This window comes from Meriones unguiculatus, chromosome 7 (genome assembly GCF_030254825.1).
Source record: "Meriones unguiculatus strain TT.TT164.6M chromosome 7, Bangor_MerUng_6.1, whole genome shotgun sequence".
Classification (NCBI taxonomy): domain Eukaryota; kingdom Metazoa; phylum Chordata; class Mammalia; order Rodentia; family Muridae; genus Meriones; species Meriones unguiculatus.
The window spans coordinates 5317662-5338859 of NC_083355.1; the positions used below are offsets into that span (position 1 = coordinate 5317662).

The 21198-nt window shown below is 49.6% G+C and overlaps 1 protein-coding gene across 3 annotated transcripts in view; it reads right to left on the reverse strand.

Annotated features, from left to right (window-relative positions):
- The window catches only part of Sec14l1 (SEC14 like lipid binding 1), a 42832-nt gene extending 25544 nt beyond the window's left edge, over window positions 1-17288 (reverse strand). Inside the window, exons 1-3 of one of the 3 annotated variants that reach the window (XM_021640446.2) lie at window positions 17107-17285; window positions 16719-16866; window positions 15144-15236 (exon numbers count right to left, since the gene is read on the reverse strand). In XM_021640446.2, the coding sequence (XP_021496121.1) occupies window positions 15144-15206 (63 nt within the window). In that variant the 5' untranslated portion in view covers window positions 15207-15236; window positions 16719-16866; window positions 17107-17285. Of the gene's footprint in view, window positions 1-15143; window positions 15237-16718; window positions 16867-17106 lie in introns of all 3 variants that reach the window. The other 2 variants (XM_021640440.2, XM_021640453.2) reach the window with 2 other exon arrangements.
- Between the last annotated feature and the right edge of the window lie 3910 nt (window positions 17289-21198).

Below are 21198 nucleotides of genomic sequence, written 5' to 3' on the forward strand. Positions count from 1 at the left end.
GGGGCTGGCGGACACTGAGAACCAAGGCGTTCCACATCACCGTGTCAGAATCCGGCATGTGCTTGCTCCTTTGCTCCAACGTTCTAAACATGTATGCCAATCACAGAAAAGGAAAAAGTAACATTTCCCCCCAGAGCACACTGAGTCGTGGTGGGGCGCGGCGTGTGCACAGCAGGAGGGAGCAGCCCACACACACTGTGTCTCAGTGCTGCTCTGACTGTCCCTGACAGCACCCCAACACACAGCTTGACAAGCCGGCACTCTGTACAGGCGAGGCACTCTAAGAAGCATTTCACATGCGTGAGTTGCTACCTGTGACCCCCCCCCCCCCGTCCACACCAGACACCAGGCAGGCAGAGCCTCCAGCAGCAGCACACAAACAGCACAAGAATGGGAACAGCACACACCGCAGCTTGACAGCTCTGGGCCCATCACTGGGCAGGCAACAAGGGTGGCCCCCAGAGATGGAGCGCAGACCAGCAGTCGCCAGCACTCAGCGGAGGGCGTCACTGACACAACAGAAGCAAAGGATTATGGAAGAGAAAAAAAAATCAGCAAGTTTCCATCTGGTTAAAACTGCTGACGGCTTAGCAGATAGGAGCACTGAACGCTCGTCCAGAACCCGGGTTCAGTTCCCAGCACCTACATGGCAGCTCACAACTGTCTGTGACTCCAAGCTCTGACACCCTCACACAGGCACTCAGGCAGGCAAAACACCAAGGCACATAAAATAAAAAGATTGTCCCTTAGGTCTGCGCCAGGGTTTCACGCTGTAGCCCAGGCTAGCCTCAAATGTGTGGCAATCTTCCAGCCTCAACTTCCCAAGTGCCACTGTGGCTTTCTTTTATTCTTTTAAAGGCTGTCCCAGTGTAACCAAGACTGGCCTCCTGCCCCCTGAGCCCTGGGTGACAGGAACCACTGAGATCTGCAATGGCGGTAGGTGGCGGAGCCTGCTGTGTAATGCCTCTTCGGCCTCTAGCTGAACCTAGTAAGGACCAATTAACTCAATGGCTAAAGTGGTTTAGCAAGACAGTCTGGAGTTCTTTATCTTGAAATACTTGTATTCTTGAGAGGCTGTCGGAAGGGAAGCACAGATACCCCTGACCGAAGACTGGCCCTTCTATTCTGAGCGCCCTCCTCAACATGGAACAGTGAGGGAGGAAGCGAACATCCAACTAGCCAGACAGATCAGGCAAATCAACCCTGGCTATTAAGTGGGGGCAGACTTCGCAGCCAGACCACACTCTCATACAGAAATACTTATATTCTTCCTTCAAGAATTCCCTGGCAAGAGGCCTGGAGATGGCTTCATGATAAAAAGCATTTGCTGCTCTTGCAGAGGACCTGGGTTCAGATCCCAGCACCAACACAGCAGCTCACAACCATCTCTAACTTCAGTTTCAGGGGATATGACACTCTCTTCTGGCCTCCACTGGCACCAGGCACACACAAGGTGTATGCACGCATTCATGTAGAAAATCACACATAAACATAACTTCTTTTATGCTGTAAAAAAAATTCCCAAGCAAGACCACCAAGAAATGCATAATAGTAACAGGTTCAAGGGAGCTACTGGGTCTTCAAATAAAATTCAAGCATAACCAAGAAGGCGTGGTTTACTGCATCTTCTTTTTGACTGTACTTAGAAAACTCAAGCCTACCCTCAGCTAAGAGCCTGCTGCTGTCAGTTCAGGACTTAATGGCCAGCCTGGAAACCCCACATCCTGCATCAGAAGTCCGGAAGATGACCATTCCTGCTGTTCCTGGCCGGCTTACCTATTACACAGAGCTCTGCTGAGGAGTTCCCAGCACCCTGATTTCTTAAGACAAAATGCTTGAGAGGAGGTGGAGCCCTGGACCATTTATTAAGGTATTTGAATAACATTTCCAAAGTAATACACGTAATTGAAGGGGAAAGGGCTCTATTTCACTCTTAAATAAGCAGGACGGTTGCAATGGCAGCTCCGTGACAGCAAGTGTCATCAGGCCTGCAGGCACACAAGTTGTGTGAGGAGCTGGTGGATCTGAGCAGACTGCAAGTCACCAGGCCTCACTCTTCAGTAGAAAGAATCAAATCACACAGGATGCTAGTGGGAAAAGTGCGAGGCAGGAGGGAGGCTGCACAGACACACCAGGGCTCAATTTTCTTTAAACATAAAAGTGCTCTTAAAAATAAAGCCTACTTGTATGTGCGTGGTTCACTCGCTCGTACACACACACACACACACACACACACACTAAACAAACATATAATAAAAATGAAAATAAAGTCTGTGTGTGCTCACTGCCATTTCATCTTCCTGAACCCACAGCACTGCTGAAAGATTATGAAGTGCCAGGCGTTTCAGACCCTGTCCCAGGACAAGCACAGCGTGCTATGACTGCACACTAACTTCCCCCGGGAGGAAGCTGTGGGAAGCACAGGCAGGGTACGCTGCCAGGGCTCAGCTGAGCACTGCAGATCGAGAAGTGCCCTCCACAGCCTGGCTTCCCGCATGCCAGGCAAGCATCTACCACCACAGCGCTGTGCCCCCACCCTTTCTCTGGAATGTGCCCCTGCTACAGGCTGCCCTGAAGCCGGCGTCCTAACGGCACTGACACTCCCTACACAATCTGGACCCATGTCAGAAACTTGGCCCTGTGGTAGCCCGAGTGTCAACACTCACCTCGGTTCCCACAGCCGCAGAAAGCACACTGCTGTTCTCAGACAAAAGCCTTCAGGACAATCTTGCACAATTTGGTCCAAAGACTTGACACCGGCAGCATAATGACTCCCACTGACTTCTTGAATTTTACTTCTTCCCCTCCCCCTCTACCATCATGAAGGTTACCCAGTGGGGCCCCTCCAAGGCCTGTCATTTGAGGACTACCTGGGAGGAGATACGACAGGGCAAGCGGAAGCCCCAAGTCCTGAATGGCGCTTGACTGACATCTGCTGCACCACCAAAAAGACAGACCAAGAGGGGCACTGAGGAAGGAAGGTACTGACTGGCATAGCAGGCCCCAGGTGAGAGTGGAAGGATCTGAAGGGAGAAGAGTCCGGAGTGAAGGGGTAGGAGGTGGCGGGGGGGAGGGGGTAAGGGAGTCGGGTGGAAAGTCTCTTAAAGCAAGACTGTAAACTGGCCCCTGGGCACACTGACTAGAGCCTGGAGAGTTTACGCTGTGCGCAGCGTCCCTCTCTGGTTGCAGCGCACAGTCTGTCCGATAAGGCACAGCAGCAAACTCCAGCTCTAGCTGCTGTCCCTGGACCCTTGCTCTTGGCTTTGCACAAGCCAGTTCAGCAGCAGGCTCCCTGTCAACCACAAAGCAGGTCAGGCCGCTCCCGGGGCCAGGCCAGATGGGCTTATCAGACAGGCTGTGGGGACAGCTCTGCTGCCCACTGTACCCCTGAGAACCAGCACAAGGGAATGCGCTGTGTCCACTGTCCAGAAAGTCAGATTCCAGAAGGTGGACTAGCGGGAGGCCTCGGAGTCCTTCCCCAACCCCAATGACACACACACGCTCCTCCTCTGCCTCCCTGCTGACATTCTCTAAGTTTCTTCAAAGGTCTAAACTTTTGAGCCACATATGGTGGCTCAGATCTGTAACCTCAACACCCCGGAAGCTGAGGCAGAAGGATCCCAAGATTGAAGCTCACCTAGGCTGTGCTATAGAGGACAACCTCCCACATCCAGGAATCTCTGGGGACCGCAGTTTCCAAGTGCTGCACAGACAGTCACCGGTATATGTTTAAGACTCCTCAGTCGACAAACCAGCCTGGACACGGACAGGTTAAGGCAAGGATGTGTGTGTCCCCTGTGTCTGTCCCTATCTCTTCCCACCCTTGCAACTGCCAACCGCTGGTTGGATTTCAAACAAAACCAGTTTAAGGATCTGGATGATGTGGATTCCTGAGAGTAAAGCAATGCCTTTGTGCCCGGGGCACATGCAAACCCTCCATCAGCTACTGACTAGCAGGGTCTTATGCACCCAGACTGGGTTCACACTTTCCACCTCCACATCTGACATGCTGGCTGCTGAGATTATGGGTACACGCCACCCTCACTCCCAGCTAACAAGCAAACCCCTTTAAAAAGAGAAAATATTCCTTCCACCCCAAGTGCTGGCCAGCTGTGCTTATTATAATGTCATTTACACGGGAACAAAGTAGAGGACGCTCGGGTACTGGCACCCGCAGTCCCAGCCTCAAGGAGACTGAGGTGGGAGGATGACTTCAGCCAGGAGTTTGAGCCAGGCTGGCTGACTGGGCCAGACCCTGCATCAATATCAAGCCAGCAAGGAAACTGGAGGGCAAGGTGCCTCACACAAGGGCAGACTCCAGTAACACACACGTTTGGCTGGCCATGCAGCCGGCTGAAGACAGCTTCTCTGGGACACAGAACCACGCAGGCCCCGGGCTACCCCTCAAGACAGGCCCGGCTCTGGCTCTCTCTGCCCAGCAGGCTGCAGATGGCCCCTCCCACCACTTCCCTCCTTTAGACCCACATTCCTGCAGCTCAGGCCCACGAAGGAGCCCGTGCTATACTTGGCTCTGACATAGCAGCGGCATGTTAATCCCACTCTTTTGTGTTTGCTTTCAACTATTAAAACAGCATTATCTGCTGTTCATAAAAACAAACAAAGCAGACCACTGCCGCCTGACAGTGTCTGCCACACACACACGTGGGACAGACGGCTATGTGCTCACGCACACTTCTCAACTATCAAAATAAAAGCCCTACTTTTGTTAGAGAATCAAAGGACAGCAGGGCTGTCACTCTGGAGAGCACTCTGCTATCATCTTAGCAGGATTTGAAGGAATCCCTGGACTCAACCACCAGAGCCGCCTAAACCAGGTATGTGGCACATGCCTATACTTTTTAGTACTTAAAAGGTGGAGGCAGAAGGATCGACGGGTCCACAGTCATTCTCCCACAGACAGGAAGTTGGAGGCCAGCATGGGTTTGAGATGCTGTCTCAAAAAAAGAAAAAAAAAACCTAAAACAAAAACAAAAAAAGATAAAGTAAAGCAGAACAGACCGGGTACTCCAGCAGATTCGTGGTCCTTTCAGGCTCCACTTGGCAGAGCTGTTTGACTTTTCACAGTGTAAAAGATAATCCATGGCCTTCAGAAAAGCATTTGGTGTTCCAGGGAATTGCAGCTGTCAGCTTTAAAAATGCCATGTGTTTGCCCACATAAATGAATGCAATGAGCTATGGAAATCTTATCTAGTGTCATGAGCCAAAACCAAAGCCTGGAGGAGTCAGCAGCCAGTATGGGATAGGTCAAAGCCTGAGGGGCTCAGACCTAAGTCACACGCAGCAGAAGACAAATGCAGTCCTAACACGGAACCTCAGGGGGCAGGGTACCTGTGCAAAGCTATGCCTTGCCACAGGCAGCCCCCTCCCTCAAATGAGAGGGCTCACCAGTCCTCATGGAAGATGCTTGTGTGTCATCTCACTTCCACAACAGGCTGAACAGGAGAGGCAGTGCCGCACAAGCAAGGCACTGGGTTTGAGCCCCAACACCACAAAAAGAACAGATGTGATATACATCTGTACATCACACCTACGCTCAGAAAGATTGCACTAGTCTGAATCTATCAGAAATAGAGCATGAGCTGGGCTGGGCTGCACAGCCCTAACTCTAGTGCTCAAGAAACATGAGTCTGAGGTCAGCCTGGCCTACAAAGCAAGACCCTGTCCTCAAACAAGTAAGTTATAAACAAAACTTACACCTGAAGAGGCACACAATTACTATTATTTATTTTTTTGATTAATATTACAATAAAATTTGTTTTAAAAATGTACAGTATGGGGCTGGAGTGACATCAGAGGTTAGGAGCACCTGCTGTCTTGTAGGGGACCCCCAGAGTGGCTCCCAACAGCCACTCTATTCCAAGGGACCTGGCACTCTCTGGACTCTGCAGGCATTAGACACATACAGTAGATAGATGCACAAGCAGACAAAAACCACTCAAACACAGAAAATCAAAAGAAATCAACCAACTCCCAAGTACAGTTCAGAGGCTGGCCCCATAACTCAGAAGGTAAAGGCATCTGAACATGGGCTGATCCCTGCACCCCCATGGGGGAAGGAGTAATAAACTGTCAGCTGTCTTCTCACTTGCACACACACAGAATACGTTCTTAAAAACTGTTGAAAGGGTACATTCTGCCTCATAGTCAAAAGGTAGCAATAACCAGCTGAGCAGTGGTGATGCACACCTTTAGTCCCAGCACTTGCAAGGCAGGGGCAGGCAGATCTCTGAGTTCAAAGCCAGTCTGGCCTACAGAGCGAGTTCCACAATAGCCAAGGCTACATAGAGAAACCCTGTCTTGAAAAACCAACAAAACAAAACAAAATTCATTCAAATGCATTTTAGTTGTATAGTTTAGGGTATTATTTACAGATGTAAATAGATACAGTGCATCCATCTTAACCACCATTCCAAGCAGTACAAAACACAAAACGACAGTAGCAACCAAGATGGTCACCAATAAATGAATGAATGTACACACACAATGGACTATTCCAAGCATGGTGGTGACGCCTTTGGTCCCAGCACCTGGAAGAAAGAGGCAGCAAGATCTCTGAGTTCCAGCCCAGCCAGAGAGTTTCAGCTGGCCCTACCTAGTGAGACCCTGTTTCAAAAACAAAGAAAAAAGAAGGAAGGGAATTTTTATCCAACACGGATGAAGCTTGAGAACATTAGGCTAAATAAAATAAGTGAGTTACAAAAGATCAAAAATACTTCCGCCTCTTTGTGGAACTTAAGAGAAGACAGAGTTACAGACACAGAAAACAGAATTGGGGTGGGCAGCTCAGTGGTGAGGTTCTTGCCTAGAATGTACATGGCCCTGGGTTCCGTCCTAGAACTGGCAACAAAAGAGAATCGAATGATGGCTGGGGTGTGCATATCAGTATTTAATGGACACAGTACTGCTTGGAATGGTGGTTAAGATGGATGCACTGTATCTAATTACATCTGTATTTAATACCCTAAACTATACAACTAAAATGCATTTGGATGAATTAATTATATGCATGTTTTACAACCATAAAAATTTATACTATAAATCTACCTGAATATTAGCGAATAAAGCCATCCACACGATGGAAGACAGGGATGCACCCACTTGTTAACATACCTTTGTGGTTCCTAGCACCCCACAGAGCAAGGAGACAGCACCCCAGGACACACCCACTCCACTCCCTACAGAAAGTCAGCAGAAGAGCTGACTGTACAGTCTGCTGAAGGACCAATCCCTTTGAAATTTTAAGTTTAAAATGTTACAACTAGAATCCACCTGCTTTCTTTTAACTCCCCGAGAAGGGTCTAACCCAGCATCTTTCCGGCTTGAGCAGAAGCCCAGTACCTGATGGTGAAGACCGCAGACTGTGCGCCTACCACTAGAAAGGTTGGCTCAGCAGAGTGTGAACACAGTGAGGTGAGCATGCTAAACAATGCTGTTAACTAGTCAGTGCAAGTGTCAGGATCTCGAGCAAGCACTCCAGCACCCACTATACTTCAGTCAATTTTCCTCTGAATAGGTAGCAACTTTCCTCAAGCTCTGGCCTTGTTTTTCTTATTTGTTTGTTTTGTCTTTTGTGGGTTTTTTTTTTTTTTGGTTTATTTATTTTATGTATATGAATGCTGTTTTTACACACACCAGAAGAGGGATTCAGATTCCATTATAGATGGTTGTGAGCCACCATGTGGTTGCTGGGAATTGAACTCAGGACCTTTGAAAGAGCAGTCAGTGCTTTTAACCGCTGAGCCATCTCTCCAACCCCCTTGGTTTTTAATATGTGCACAGGCAAGAAACACAAAGGAGAAAAGAAATGCACTTCATGATTAGGACAAACTGACATCACAGAATAACAGCTACCAAGAAAACAGACTCAATAACAGTGTCTCGGACTTAATTTTTTTTTAAATTGGATTACTCTCTGTGAATTTGAGGCCAACCTGGTCTACAGAGCAAGTTTCTGGTCTACAGCCAGATCTTCACAGAGAAACCCTATCTCAAAAAACCAAACCAAACCAAAACAAAAAAAATCAGATTGCCACTCTCTCGGAGTCAAGAATGCTCCTTAAAATGAACCTGGTGCTGGGCAGGAGCCTGAGGGAAGCAGCATGCCGTACGGCAAGCACGGTTCTCGGACAACCACAGTAACCATCCATCTTAGTCCAAACACAAACTCCAATGCCCTTCACCAGAGTCTCCCGGACATGATCCAAGATAAGTCACAGACACATCTAACCAAAACATGCTCCAAGGTGACCCGTCCCAACTTTCTTGACCAATGGCTGGGATGTAGCTCAGTGTACTTCAATCCCCAACACAAGAGATAAAATCGTTACCAGAAGCACAGAGACATCAGCATCCTTCCCAAGACCAACCGTCCTTAAGATAAATCTGTTTAGTAGACATTCAAGATAAAGAGCAAGACAGGGCTTAGTAACCATCCAACACCTGGGTGCAAAACAGGGCAGCATGCATCAGTGAAAGACAGACACAGCTTCTTTCCTTCTCCCCTCCTCCAAGTGAGCTCTCACTATATTCCCAGTCTGTACTCAAATTCTAGGCTCAAGTGAGTCCCTGCATAAACGTCCTCAGTAACTGAACTTACAGGAACTCTAAGTTCATACGATTTTCTGCCAGCCCTGCCTCCAAGCACGCCCTTCCCAAGGGTGACAGCAGTACCTGGCAAGCTACGTTTACCACAGCACACACAGCTTCAGCCCTGTACAGGTTCAACACCAAGAACTACAGCCCAGCTGTAGCAGCTGCCAAACTGCCCTAACTTGTCTCTCTCTGTAGTGGTAGCTTCCATAAAGGACTAGAACGAAAGGAGTGTGGGGAAGGGCAGAGCCCGCGCGACCAGAACAAGTGGACACCTGGTCACATCCCTGTAAGCACTCCACAGAAACCGGCCAATAAAGCCCTGGTGCTCAGCACAGGCATGCGACTCGAGTCACTGGGTTAAAAAGAAACTATAAATAGGATGGCCCAGTTTAACCTGAAGAGACTGGGCACCTGGCGAGCACATCCACAGCAGCCACACTCCTCAGGGGAGCGGATGGGAGCAGCAGTTTTAATCCATGTGTTAACCTCCATCAGCAGGCCTCTGGAGGATGGAGAAAGCGTTAAATGACTGGGTTCAGGCAGGGCCCTCTCTGCCCCTGGCTTAAGAAAACAATTAAATCAGCAAAAGGCTGCAGAGGCAACACAACACAGGACAAATGACCCAGTTTCCCTAACAAATCAGGGGCAAGAATGCAAACAGGAGGAAGAGAGCTCAGGATAGGAGGCCAGAATCAGGGCCAAGACACAAGCACCCAAATGCAAACCATTCTACTGGAAGCAGGAGGCAAGTAAGCCAGGGCTTCTCAACTTTCCTAACGCTGTGATCCTTTAGTACAGCTCCTCATGTTGTGGTGACCCCAACCATAACATTATCTTCATTGCTATTTCCTAACTGTAAATTTGCTACTACAAATCATAATGTAAATACCTGATATGCAGGATATCTGAAACGGGACCCCTAAAGGGGTTGAGACCCACAGGTTGAGAAGCACTGAAGTAAGCCATAAACCTTTTTCTGTTTAGGTAACGGAAAACGAGGTGGCCTAAGTGATAGTAAGGAAGATGACTATTAATGCAATGGCTATGTTTAAAGCTGTATAAATACGCACCAACAACCCAACAATCTGAGGGGTGCCAGGGAGAACAGTGGAAGGTCACTGCAAGATGGTGATGCTCCTGAACTGAACAATGGATACACAGCAGCCTGCAATTCTCCTTGTTTATTTGTGTATGCCTGATTATTCCCATAATGGGATATTTGGGGATTTCGCTGTTATTGGAGTTAAATCTGGCTATAGCACCCAAAGCTGGGCCCCCACAGTAAACATGACCTGACGTGGAGGGCTAAAATGGGAGTGGGATGAAAGCAGGGAAAGAGGCCTAGCTTGCCACAGACAGACCAGAATGCCCCATTTTTTACAGCAAGTCAGTTGGCCCCGTCTCCTCAACTTGTGTTGAATGGAACAAGGCATGGAACTCACCCTCATCAGAGAGAGCACAACATGGCACCAAATAACCCTCCAGGACCCTTAGTCGCCATCAGAGAAAATGGAGTACAGCGCCGCCACCCCCCCCACACACACACATATGCTGGAGCATGTGTTTACTCATGAGAGCAGAAATTAACTCCAGCCAGGCACAGTGGTGCTGCCCTACAGTCTCAGCTACTTGGGATACGGAGGCAGAAGATCAAGAGTCTAAGGCCAGCCTAAAGCCCAGGTCCTTAGAAAGAAGGAGAAAGGAGCTCAACATACACCAGGCTGCTTAAAGATCAAACAATGAGCACTGCAATGTCATGTCTAATTACCACAAAACTGAAAACCAGAATCAGAACCAGAAAAAGACCCCGGGATGAAACCTAAGGTAAAGGGAAGAAAATGCAGTTCAAGATCATAAAAGGGGCACTGGAGAGATGGTCCAGCGGTCAGGAGCACTGGCTGCACTTGCAGAGGACCCAGGTTGAATTCCCAGCACCTACATGGCGGCTCACAATCATGTGTAACTCCCAATCTAGAGTGGATCTGAAACCCTCTTCTGATGTCTGTATATACCAAGCATATACATGTTGCACATACATACATGCAGACAAAACACTCACACACACAAAATAAAATAAATACAAAAAGTAATAAAAGGTTGGATGACAACAGGGCAGATTCCGGTGGCAGTCCACCCGACCCATCTTCAGGAGCGGAGCCACCGCCTCAGGATGAACTCCAGCTCCAGTTCTGCCCAGCGCCCCAGTCACAGGGCCTCAGCAGGAAACAGCAGGCTCCCCTTTCCGGTCCCTTACACATTGGCTGGAGGAATAAAACTTAAATATACATGCTCACTGATGTCAAAGATTCAAGGCAGGGTTATCTGTGTGTGTAAAAGGGTTCATCTTTGTCTGGTACTTGGAGGTGGGCAAGGCAGTATCAGGAAAGGGCCAAGGAGGGTGTTGCTGTCCATCACTGGCTATTCACTAGGGCACCAAATTGAGGGGTGGGGTGGAACTTGCATCTAGACTCTAAGCAAATCTCTTTTTCGTCCTTTCAGCTGTTTTCGAGAGAGGCTGTGAGATAGAAAACAGGAAATGGGAAGAAGCCTGAAGAACATGCAGGGAGGAGGGCATCGGTGTATTTGTTTGGTGGGGTACTGAATTGACAACGACACTGCAAGTAAGGCTTCTGGTCCGTCAAGCACACAGCAAACGCTTTCATTGCTACTACAGTCACCAACAGCTCTGCCCACCTCACACGATAAAGCACTGGCTTTCATTATCACCGAGGGCCCTTCTCTGGGGAGGTCCTGGACAACCTGAGGACCCAAGGAAACACAAAGCCTGGTGACAGCAGGGTCACAGTGGCAGGTGAGACCCCAGTTCCCACCAAATCCAAACAAGGCCTCGTCCTCAGGTTCAGGTGAACCAGCTGACGCTGAAACCCACTGCTCAGACCCTGTACACCTGTGTGTTTTCAGGACAACAAAAAGGGAGACAACAGGAGACACCACCACTCTGAGGAACACTCAGGGCCTTGGAGAAGAAGAGCAAATAGACTCACAAGCCAAGCTTCTAACACTGACATAAACCTAAGAACAAGTCAGAAGTGTGAGTGAGCCTCAGCAGTGGGGCACGTGCCCAGGACACATGAGGCCCTGGGTTTATCCCTCAGCAGAGAAAGGGAACAAGCTGGGAAACATGAAGCATGCCTCGAGAGGTATCAGGGAAGCAGGGCAGGACATGCTGAACAGATCTGAAGAGACAGATGGGAAAGGCAGACATGTGAGGCGAAGGAGTATAAAAAGACACGGAGGGGCAGAGAGGCACTAGGCCCACAGACCGGTCAGAACTGAATGAGCTTGAAGGGCAGGGCACAGGCAGGAGGGGCCCTGAAGGGACAGCAGGCAGCAGAGCAGGTCACAGAAATCACCTCCAGAGCCAATGGGAGCAGGGTCCACAGGTACCCTGAGGGGCTCAAAGACTGAGAGGAAAACGAACAAGTAACTAGGTCATTATTACTTAAGGCACAAGAGCTCAGGATGGGCAGTTTGTCCCCTCTGTCCCTCACCTGCCCCATCACCTGCCCACCTGCCCAGTGTCACAAGTGCCTGCCCAAAACCATCACTTCAGTTCTGTTTGCTTAGATACCACTTTTTAATTCAAATGAGCTCAAGAAATCTTTAACATTTTTTAAATGTTGTTGGTGCTCAAGCCAACAGCGTACTTTCATTAATTCAATAGAAATGCAACTGAAATATGTGACCCCACTGTGTGTACCGGGCTATGCTCACCCGACAATTTTCTGCAGCTCATAGTCACAAACCCTGGCTCCCCACCGGGGTGAGCTGGAGGAGCCTCCCAGCCTTGTCCCTGGGACTCAGATGCACCTGCTTAGTGCGAATGAGCTACAGTGCAGCTCTCAGAGTGACCAGGTCACAGAACACGCACTTCACTGCTGACTGCCTTAATAAAAATAAGTAAAACAAAGTAAATGCTGAGGATCTTATGCCTTGAGAACGCAGTCAGGAAAAGGGTGAGCGATGCCGGACAAAACTGGAACAACTGACAATTCTAGTTCTGGAAAGAGGAAGGAAATACATTTTCTTCTCAGACCTAAGAAAAGGTTTACAATCCAAAAGGAAGTAAGCCAGTGCCAAAAACAAAAGCAGTTTACAAGCGGCTTGTTTTTAAAAACTGGGGGTGGCTAACAATTTGAATTTATGCAAAAGTCATGCATAAAATTTGCAAAGCAAACTCCCTAATTTTGAAAATAGTAAAGGACATCAGTAAGTCTGAACACTTCCACAACCCTGACATCTTTATAACCAGGGTTAGATACGGCAAAGTCTGCCTCTGAACAGACCCACAGCAAAATTTTTGAAAAAACAATTATTTCTTTACATTTATTAGGGGGCGGGTATGCATGCCATCAGTCAAGTGTCGGGGTCAGAACAGAAGACAGACAACATGTCAGTTCTCTCTCTCTGCCACGTGGGCCTCAGTATCACACTCAGATCCCTGGGCTGGGCAGCAAGTGCCTTCACCAGCTCAGCCATTTCCCCAGCCCACATTAAGCTTTTTAAAACAAAGTTTTGGCAAACATACCCTGCCAGCCCCATCCTGGTGACTCCCCACACACCTCCTCCCTGACTCCAACAGCCTTTTGCAAACTGAAGAAAGGTCACGTGACTTCCAAGTGGCCACTGTGAGCTTCAGTCTAAGGAAGAGCAGGATGACCGGGTCTCTCTATAGAATGTGAAGTAGGAAATGTGACAAGAACTGGCTGCTCAAAAACTGAAAGATGCAGCAAGAAACGCCACAGAGCTAAACTAGACCCAAAGGCTTGTGGCCCGCTCAGCAGGCCCATGAGCTGGGGCCAAAGGAGAGGGAAACACAGACAGCAGCATCAGTGGGTGGTGGGACAGAATGGCTGCGGTGACGCTCCAGGGACAGCTGCCAGGAGCCACCCTCTGAGGCCAGCCTCAGCCTGGGGGAGCAAGGCAGGGTCCCCAGGGGTGAAGTTCCAGGGAGAGCAGATTGCTGCCAGGAGCCACCCTCCACTAACAGGCTCCAGCCTGACCCAGCGGGAATTCCTGAACTTCTGTGTGATTCCTATCACACCACGTGTGCCTGTCCCTGTAACAAAACTCCTTTCAAGTAGGTTGGGGGAGGAGAGGTATGCAGGGGAGAGGACAGGCTGCTTCATACAACCAAAAGCCAAGACAGCATGCTAACACAAAAGCATTTTCTCACTACTCACACAAAATATTTATGGGAAATACAGAACTATTTTTAGGATAAAAAGCCCCCACCCGTAAAACAGACAAGCCTCACACCTGACAAGGAACCGTCTACAGCAAAGGATGCAAATGCCCCTCCCTGAGAGAGGTGTAGGCGACTGTTTAAACCTGAGGAAACTGCAGGGCTACATGAGGCCTCTCCACTACGCATAAGCAATACCTCAATCGGGGAAAACGCAAGCAATGGCCACATGAGGGGTTCTGAGTGTTTATTCTGCTTTTCAAGACTACTGAGCTAACTGATCTCGAGGCAGGAAAACCTGAGCTTTTCTACAAAAAAAAAACCAACCAACCAAACAAACAAACAAACAAACAACAACAAAAAAAAAAACAGAAACGGGCATAGTCACCCAGAGCTAAGAGTGAAGGCGGCAGCTGAACAGAATGGTGCACAGCTGTGATGGCCAGACTTGGGAGCCTGAGGCAGGAAGAGCCTGAGTTGCAGGCCAGCCTGGGATATTCATTCTGACAGGAATGGGCACAGGACCCCAGATGCAGCAAAGCTCATCTCCCTACTGGGCTAACACGCTCTGAGCCTGGTGACAGTGGCATGGGTGTGCCCTGGGTGCATGTGATAGACACACTCTCCTGATGTGTTGTACATTTCATGCGGGCCTCACACCGTAACAGTAACACAAATGAAAAGATACGGAATGCTCAGCGGTAATTTACAAGAGGTCAGAAATAGCACTTGGCTTGTTTTGAATCTAGCAGAATGCCTGTCAGCCCCATTCAGGTAGCTAAAAGACACAGCAGCTACACTATTTGTGGAATTCTGGTTTGAACTGTAGATTTGCTATTTGGTGGGAAAACTTACTGAAAAGAACTACTTATTCAAACGAGGGAAACTTCATCCCACAGTGCTCAGTCCTGAGATCAACTGAGGTGAATTCCCTCAGGGCCAGCGCTCTCTCCCAAACAAACAGCCTAAGGAAAGAACCATCCTCACCCCGGCACTCCCCGTCCTTATTCCCAGTCCTCACTCCATGTCCAACAGCTAGTTGAACAAAGAAAACCAGCCAAATTCACAGGTCAGGGTCCCATTTCTGTGTTCTCCAAGGGTGAATGATGGAAGCCTACACATCACCCCAGATAAACTGCAAAAACACAATGTCCAGATTTGCAGTTTCAGAGGCTTATATTTTAAAAACATCACAGACTCTGGACAGAGGTCCCAACCAGAAACAGAGCAGACCAGGTGAAGCAATGATAACAAAGAACATTGTTTGCAGATCATCCAAGTTTAATCTTAAAAAGCAGAGTAAACGGAAATGTGAAGTACTTACAGCCATAATTAACTCAAAGGGATGTTTATACACCCGCACTGGGGACTGGTATTTTTGCACCATGGTTGTAATTCAATAGCAATCTTCTTACTCCTAAAAAACAAAAATATGTATAATAAATAACCACATTACAGGAAAAAGTGAGACTGAATTCACACATCATACCAAATCCTAGAGACCACCACAGGTCATAATCACACACACATACATATACACATACACACACATACACACACATACACACACACACACACACACACGAAGGTATGCTGAAACAGTCTGATGGGGGAAGTAACAAGGCACTAAGAATAAGCAAAGAAGGCCCACATGGAAGGGGGCAGCAGCTCTGCCCCTTATATCGGAGACCTGGGTCTCTCTCTAGCCTGGGTCAGCAGATCTAGTCCTCGGCAGCAATGAAGTCCTAGGATTCAACTATTCTAACTATTTTCTCTGGAACAACTTCTACAAGGAGCCAAATAAAAATAGTAACATGTTAAGGCATAAGCTCTGGAGATAACATAAAAAGCGGGCGGGGGGAGGGGGGAGTACTACTGCTTCTCAAACTATGGAATACTCCTCAAGAGCTGCCTTCAAAGGGAACTTTGTTGATTGTTTTCTAACTGCATGCTCCATTTTCAGAGACGGTCTACCAACGGCAGGGAGGCTGCCCAGTTTCAGCTAAAGGGGCTCCAAAACCCTCCAGCCTCCTGAAGCTGTGATCCTGCAAAGTAATCAATTCCATGCTCCAGCCTAAGGTCAAGGAACCCCCTTTGCATACACAATCACTCTAGTGCTGGCAAGGGTGGCTTTCTCTGCAAGCACCCAGTGTTCAGAGTCATCTGGAACAGTTCACTCACCTACTTAAAAGAGGGGGAGAAAAAGGGGGGGGAAGGGGAGGAAGGAAATCCCCAGTGAGCCCACCAATCCTGCAGAGACTCAGTCAGTAAGGATGTTCAAAAAGATATTCAAAAGTTCAAGACCGAGGACCTAAGCATCCCCAATTCTGGCGGTAAAAAAACAAAACAAAAGAAGCCTATCTGATGTACTTCAGAACTGCTATCTGCGAAGCTGCACTTCTACAATGTTTGCATTGCTTTAAACAGGCCTGGAACTTTCTCTGGTATGTTTGCTTAGCACACAGCTCTCAGAAGGAGTAGGTTATGCTGGAAAACCACCCTCCAACAGTTGGAAAACTACGAAGGCTACAAACTCCGGGTGACCTCAAGCATGCCATTCGCCTTTCCTGATTCCATCTCCGTGAGGCGAGCTTACACTCCCAGCTCTCATACCACGAGGCTTGTGAGCCAAACTCCTCAGTTCTCCTCCAAACTCAAGCCTTCATTAATCTTGATTCAGGCGCTGACGCGTCCTGGAGCGCGGAGACCGCGTTCCATTCACTCTCGTAAACCTTACAACGCTGGTGCGCGGTAGGGAATCTGATAATCGTTTACATTTTTTAATTGAGAAAATTCGTTTTCAGGTATCTCCCAAATAAAAGGAGAATGATTACCGGGTGCTGACGGGTAGGGGAGAAGATGCAAGCACTGCGTGATGCCTGGATTAAGAAAGTCTTACCCAAAGTGACTACACTGAAGGACCAGCTTGTTCGCCAGCTCCCTGAACTCGGGCCAGATCTCGGCTTTGGGGGACTGGTCCAGATCCACGCCCTGCGCGGGCATCCGAAGTGACCACCGCCAAATGGCACCGGAGGCTGGGGCTGTCTCTATTGCATGATAATTGGTGTTTGAAAATCAACCCCGGGTCGGCCCCGGGGGAGCGCCTCCCTGCAGGCCGGGGCTGGACGGAGGGGGCGGGCCGGGGCCAGGCGGCGGTGGCGCCGAGGGACCCCGCAGGCTCCGAAGTCCCGGAGAGGGCGAGCGCCTCCCGCCGCGGCGGCAGAGGGACTCCGCCGGGGGTGGGGGGTCGGGCGCGCTCCCAGCCCTCCAAGGCGACGCTCGCTTACCTCTTGTCAGAAGGACCGGGTCGGGGACGCGGGGCGGCGGGATGCGTTCATGCCGGCGGCTCCACGGGGAGAGAGCCGTGCCTCAGGCTCGGCTGCCGCCGCTCGACCGCCGGTTCCGGGGACGGGGGCCGGGGCGGGAGGGCCGAGGGGCGCGGCGAAGGCTCGAGTGGTTGTTACGGGTGACGGGGAGGGAGGGGCGAGCCCCGGGGGGCGCGCGTGCGCACAGCGGGCCGAGGGGGCGGGGGAAGGAGCGGGAGGCGGTTGCTAGGGAGGGGGAGGGGCGGCCGCCCGGCTGGAGTCCGAACTGCGCCGGCGCGAGTTGCCGACCTGCGCGTGCGTAGGAGGAGCTTCGGAAGTCCGCCCCGACGCGGAACGAGCCCCGGAGGCTCCTTCTCTTTGCGTCACGGGGAAGGGAGGGGCGCTCGAGGTGGGCGGGGCTTCGCGTTTAGCGGCTGCGGACCAAGGGAAGAAATTCGAAACGCGAATCCCGGCCGGGGTCTCTCTAGGGAGCGGGGCCTGGGACCTCGGCAGGACTTCAGCTAAGCCGGCCCTCCAGCATGGACGCCGCGCGCCTGCGCAGTCTGGATCTTCCCCATGTGCTTCCTCGTTTTTTCCTTGACGGCTCAGAAGCATCCTGTATCCCTGTAGTGCCCCGACTGCATTCTGGCCTACTAATGGAGATGGTGCAAACAGGGTGGGGAGGAGCCCAGGCACCCTTGTTAGCACGGGCAGATGGCTGGGGAATGTCTGACTGGGGTGGAGCGAAAGCGAGGGACCTCAGTGGCCCGCCAGGTGTGCCTTGCCTTTCAATACCTCCAACTTTAAAGCTTAAGAGCGACGCACAGAAACTTTTCGGGGTCCTGGAGAAGGGCGGGTGACGATAGGCGGACGCCTGGCGCATCCGCCCACACAGCCACGCTGGTTTTAGAAGCAACACACAGTTTCTCCATCAATGTCACTGTTGTTCCGTTTACATTAGTCACCCAGGGTGGCTGGCTGGACTTTCAAGGTTGCCTTTGCGCAGAAGAGGTTGGGAGTTTCCTTCGGGACCTGTTTACCCGCCCCACGGGCGTGTCATTCGTCGCTGCATCCCACTCTGGTTTTCCAGCGCGAACCATCGTTTTCCAGCTTACCCACGTTACTCAGACCGGATGATGACTGTGTCCCCGTGTAGGGATCACCTTCTGCTTTAGAAGATGCTTTGGAGGAGACATTGGTAATGTGAGTCCTCAATGAGCGAATGGCAGCGCCTGTTGAGACGGTCTTGTCCAGAGCTCACACATGCAACCACAAATTTAGAGGAAATGGAGAAAAGAGGACACCGACCTTAGGGATACAAAACCATGTATTCTTTGGTTTTTCGACACAGGGTTTTTCTGTGTAGTCTTGTCTGTCCTGGTGAACTCACAGAGATCCGCCTGCCCCTCCCTCCCTGAGAGCTGGGATTACAGGCGTGGGCCACTGTGCCCGGCTAAACAAACATTCTTCATCAAATAATTTCTAAAGAACGATGAGGGAAATTAATTGATGGATTAAGAGGAACTGAGGGATTCATTTAGTCCGTCAATTGTGTTCTTAACTTTACTGACTGCTCTTCCATAGAGCCTGGGTTTGCTTCCCAGTACCCGCCTGGCAGGTCACAACCGACTCTAACTCTAGCCCCAAGAAATCTGATGCCCTCTCCTGCCCTCCTCTGGCATTTCCTGCCTTCATCCTCGGAGTGGTGGTACATGCTTTCAATCCCAACATCAGGCAGAGACATGTGGATCTCTGTGGCTCAGGCCAGCCAGCACTACCTAGTGAGATCCCAACTCAAAAAGAAAACACTAATGCATGAGAGAGAGAGAGAGAGAGAGAGAGAGAGAGAGAGAGAGAGCGCAAAAGAAAGAAAAAGAAAGAGGGAGAGAAAGAAAGAAGAAAGAGAAAAGGACAGCCAGGGCTATACAAATAAACCCTGTCTACAAAACAAAACAGCTGAGCCATCTTACCAGGCCCTACTGAAGTAACAATTTTAAATAAAAACATTTGTTTAGATTATAACATGGTATATTTAAGAGAGGGTGTGGTTTGCTTTTTCTGTTTGTTTGTTTTGTGGTGCTGATGTTCAACCCAAGTTTCACATAGGCCAAGCAGGTGTTTTGCCATTTAGCTTACACACCCATCCCATTTGATTATTTTGAAATTCATGCTATTGATCAGGTGCCAAAAATCTGTAAGGACCTCTGTATAACTACAGTTAATGAATGGCCTGGGGCTTGTGATTCTCTGCATGTGAGTTCTTGTTCCCTATACACTGAGAGAGGAATGTGACAAGGGTAGGACGGAGGGAAGTGTGCTGTGACTCAGTCTGGCTGCCTGTGATCCAAAGCCCACAGCGAAAGTGTGATCAGAGGCATTGTTGTCTCAGCTTACGTGGATAAGGCCCAGAGTGGCAAGGCTCCACAGCTGACTGTCAGCGCTTCAGATGATCGCCCAAGAGCCCTGCAGATGAACCAGAGCACAGGCAACGAAACTTCCTGGGCACCTGTAGCCGTGTACTCCACACCGGCGCCTGGCTGAGAGGCAGGGAGGTCTCCAGGTTTAACGATCTCCACTGAAACGTTCAAGGCATGTCTTGTGGCTGGTGTCTGATAGGACGGGGCCGAGTTTGTGATGTAATGGTTAAGCCATGGCCCCAGTGAGGTCCTGAGTCCTGCTTAGTAAAATTGAAAACAGTTGTTGGTAAGCGCACAGCTCGCCCGGGAGAGCAGTCCGATTGGGAGTGGGGTGAAGGGTGGAGAGAATTACTTGCCAAAATGAGACTCTTGTGCTGGAGTGGATTCTATATGCATCTTGTGAGGCAGCACTGTCGCCATATTAAATAGCAAGTGTTCCCACGATAAACTAGGAAGTCTCAGGTCTCAGTCCGGAGGGGTTGAGCCACGTGGATGCAGGTGTCTAATTGGAAAGCCATTCGGGACATCGGTTCCCACTCTCTTGCTGCTTGCAATTATTACAAAGCATCTTCCTCCTCCAACTACCCTGCAGGAGGAAGAAGTGAAGGTCAAACATCCTCCTGAAATATATTTCCCTGGAGCAGGGTGGGGGAGGGGGCTTCGTTTATATCCACTGGTCAGAATTTATTCACATGGGGCACACACGACTGACAAGAGGGCTGGACATGCCATGGAACCCACATTCCCAGTTGCTACATATCCAGGTAAAAATAAATAGTTCCTCTTCACCTGAAAGAGCAGAGGATGGGTGCTGAGGGCAACTAACAGTCTCTCGTTAATGACACAAGCAAACTAGTCTGGTCCAGCAGTGCTCGAAAATGTTCAATATAAAAGGAAGGGAGAACTGGGGGCTCAGTTGGTAGAGCTCCTGCCTGGCCCTAGATACCATCCCTGGCATTCCATAAGCAGGATGTGGTGGCAAAGGTCTGTAGTCTCAGCATGTGGGAGGTAGAGGCAGGAGGATCATCCTTAGCTACACAGCAAGTTCAAGGCCAGCTTGGGCTACTTAAGACATTTTCATTAAGAAAGAGAGAGAGAGACAGGCCCTGGAAACATGCTTGAGGAATTGAGGAAGGCCTCATAGAGGGAACGCGATGAAATAGGGATTATCCAAGGGCAAGATGAAGTTAGTGGTTGGACCATTTTTATCCCTAAGAGTATGTATGTACACAGAGACAAAGAGAAGGCCAAGGGCAGAGTTCAAAAGAACTCAAGCTCATGCCTCTAATCCCAGGACTTAGGAGACTGACGTGGAAGGATTTCTGTGAGTTTGAGGCCAGCCTGGTCTACAAAGTGAGTTCCATGGCAGCTAAGACTGCATAGAAAAATCAACGCAAAACAAAGAACAAAAAAAAAAAAAAAAAAAAGAGTTGGAGCATGGGGCCTGGAGAGATTGCTTGCTGGTTAAGAGTACTCCTTCTTTGTGCAGAAGACAAGAATGGTTCTCAGTAGCACCAGCTTCCTGGGAATCTAACGCCTGTGGCCCCCATGGGCACATGCACTCATGAGCACACACACACACACACACACACACACACACACAATTAAAAGATAACCCTTTAGGGAAAGAGTTGGATCATGGGTAAGAACCAGAGAT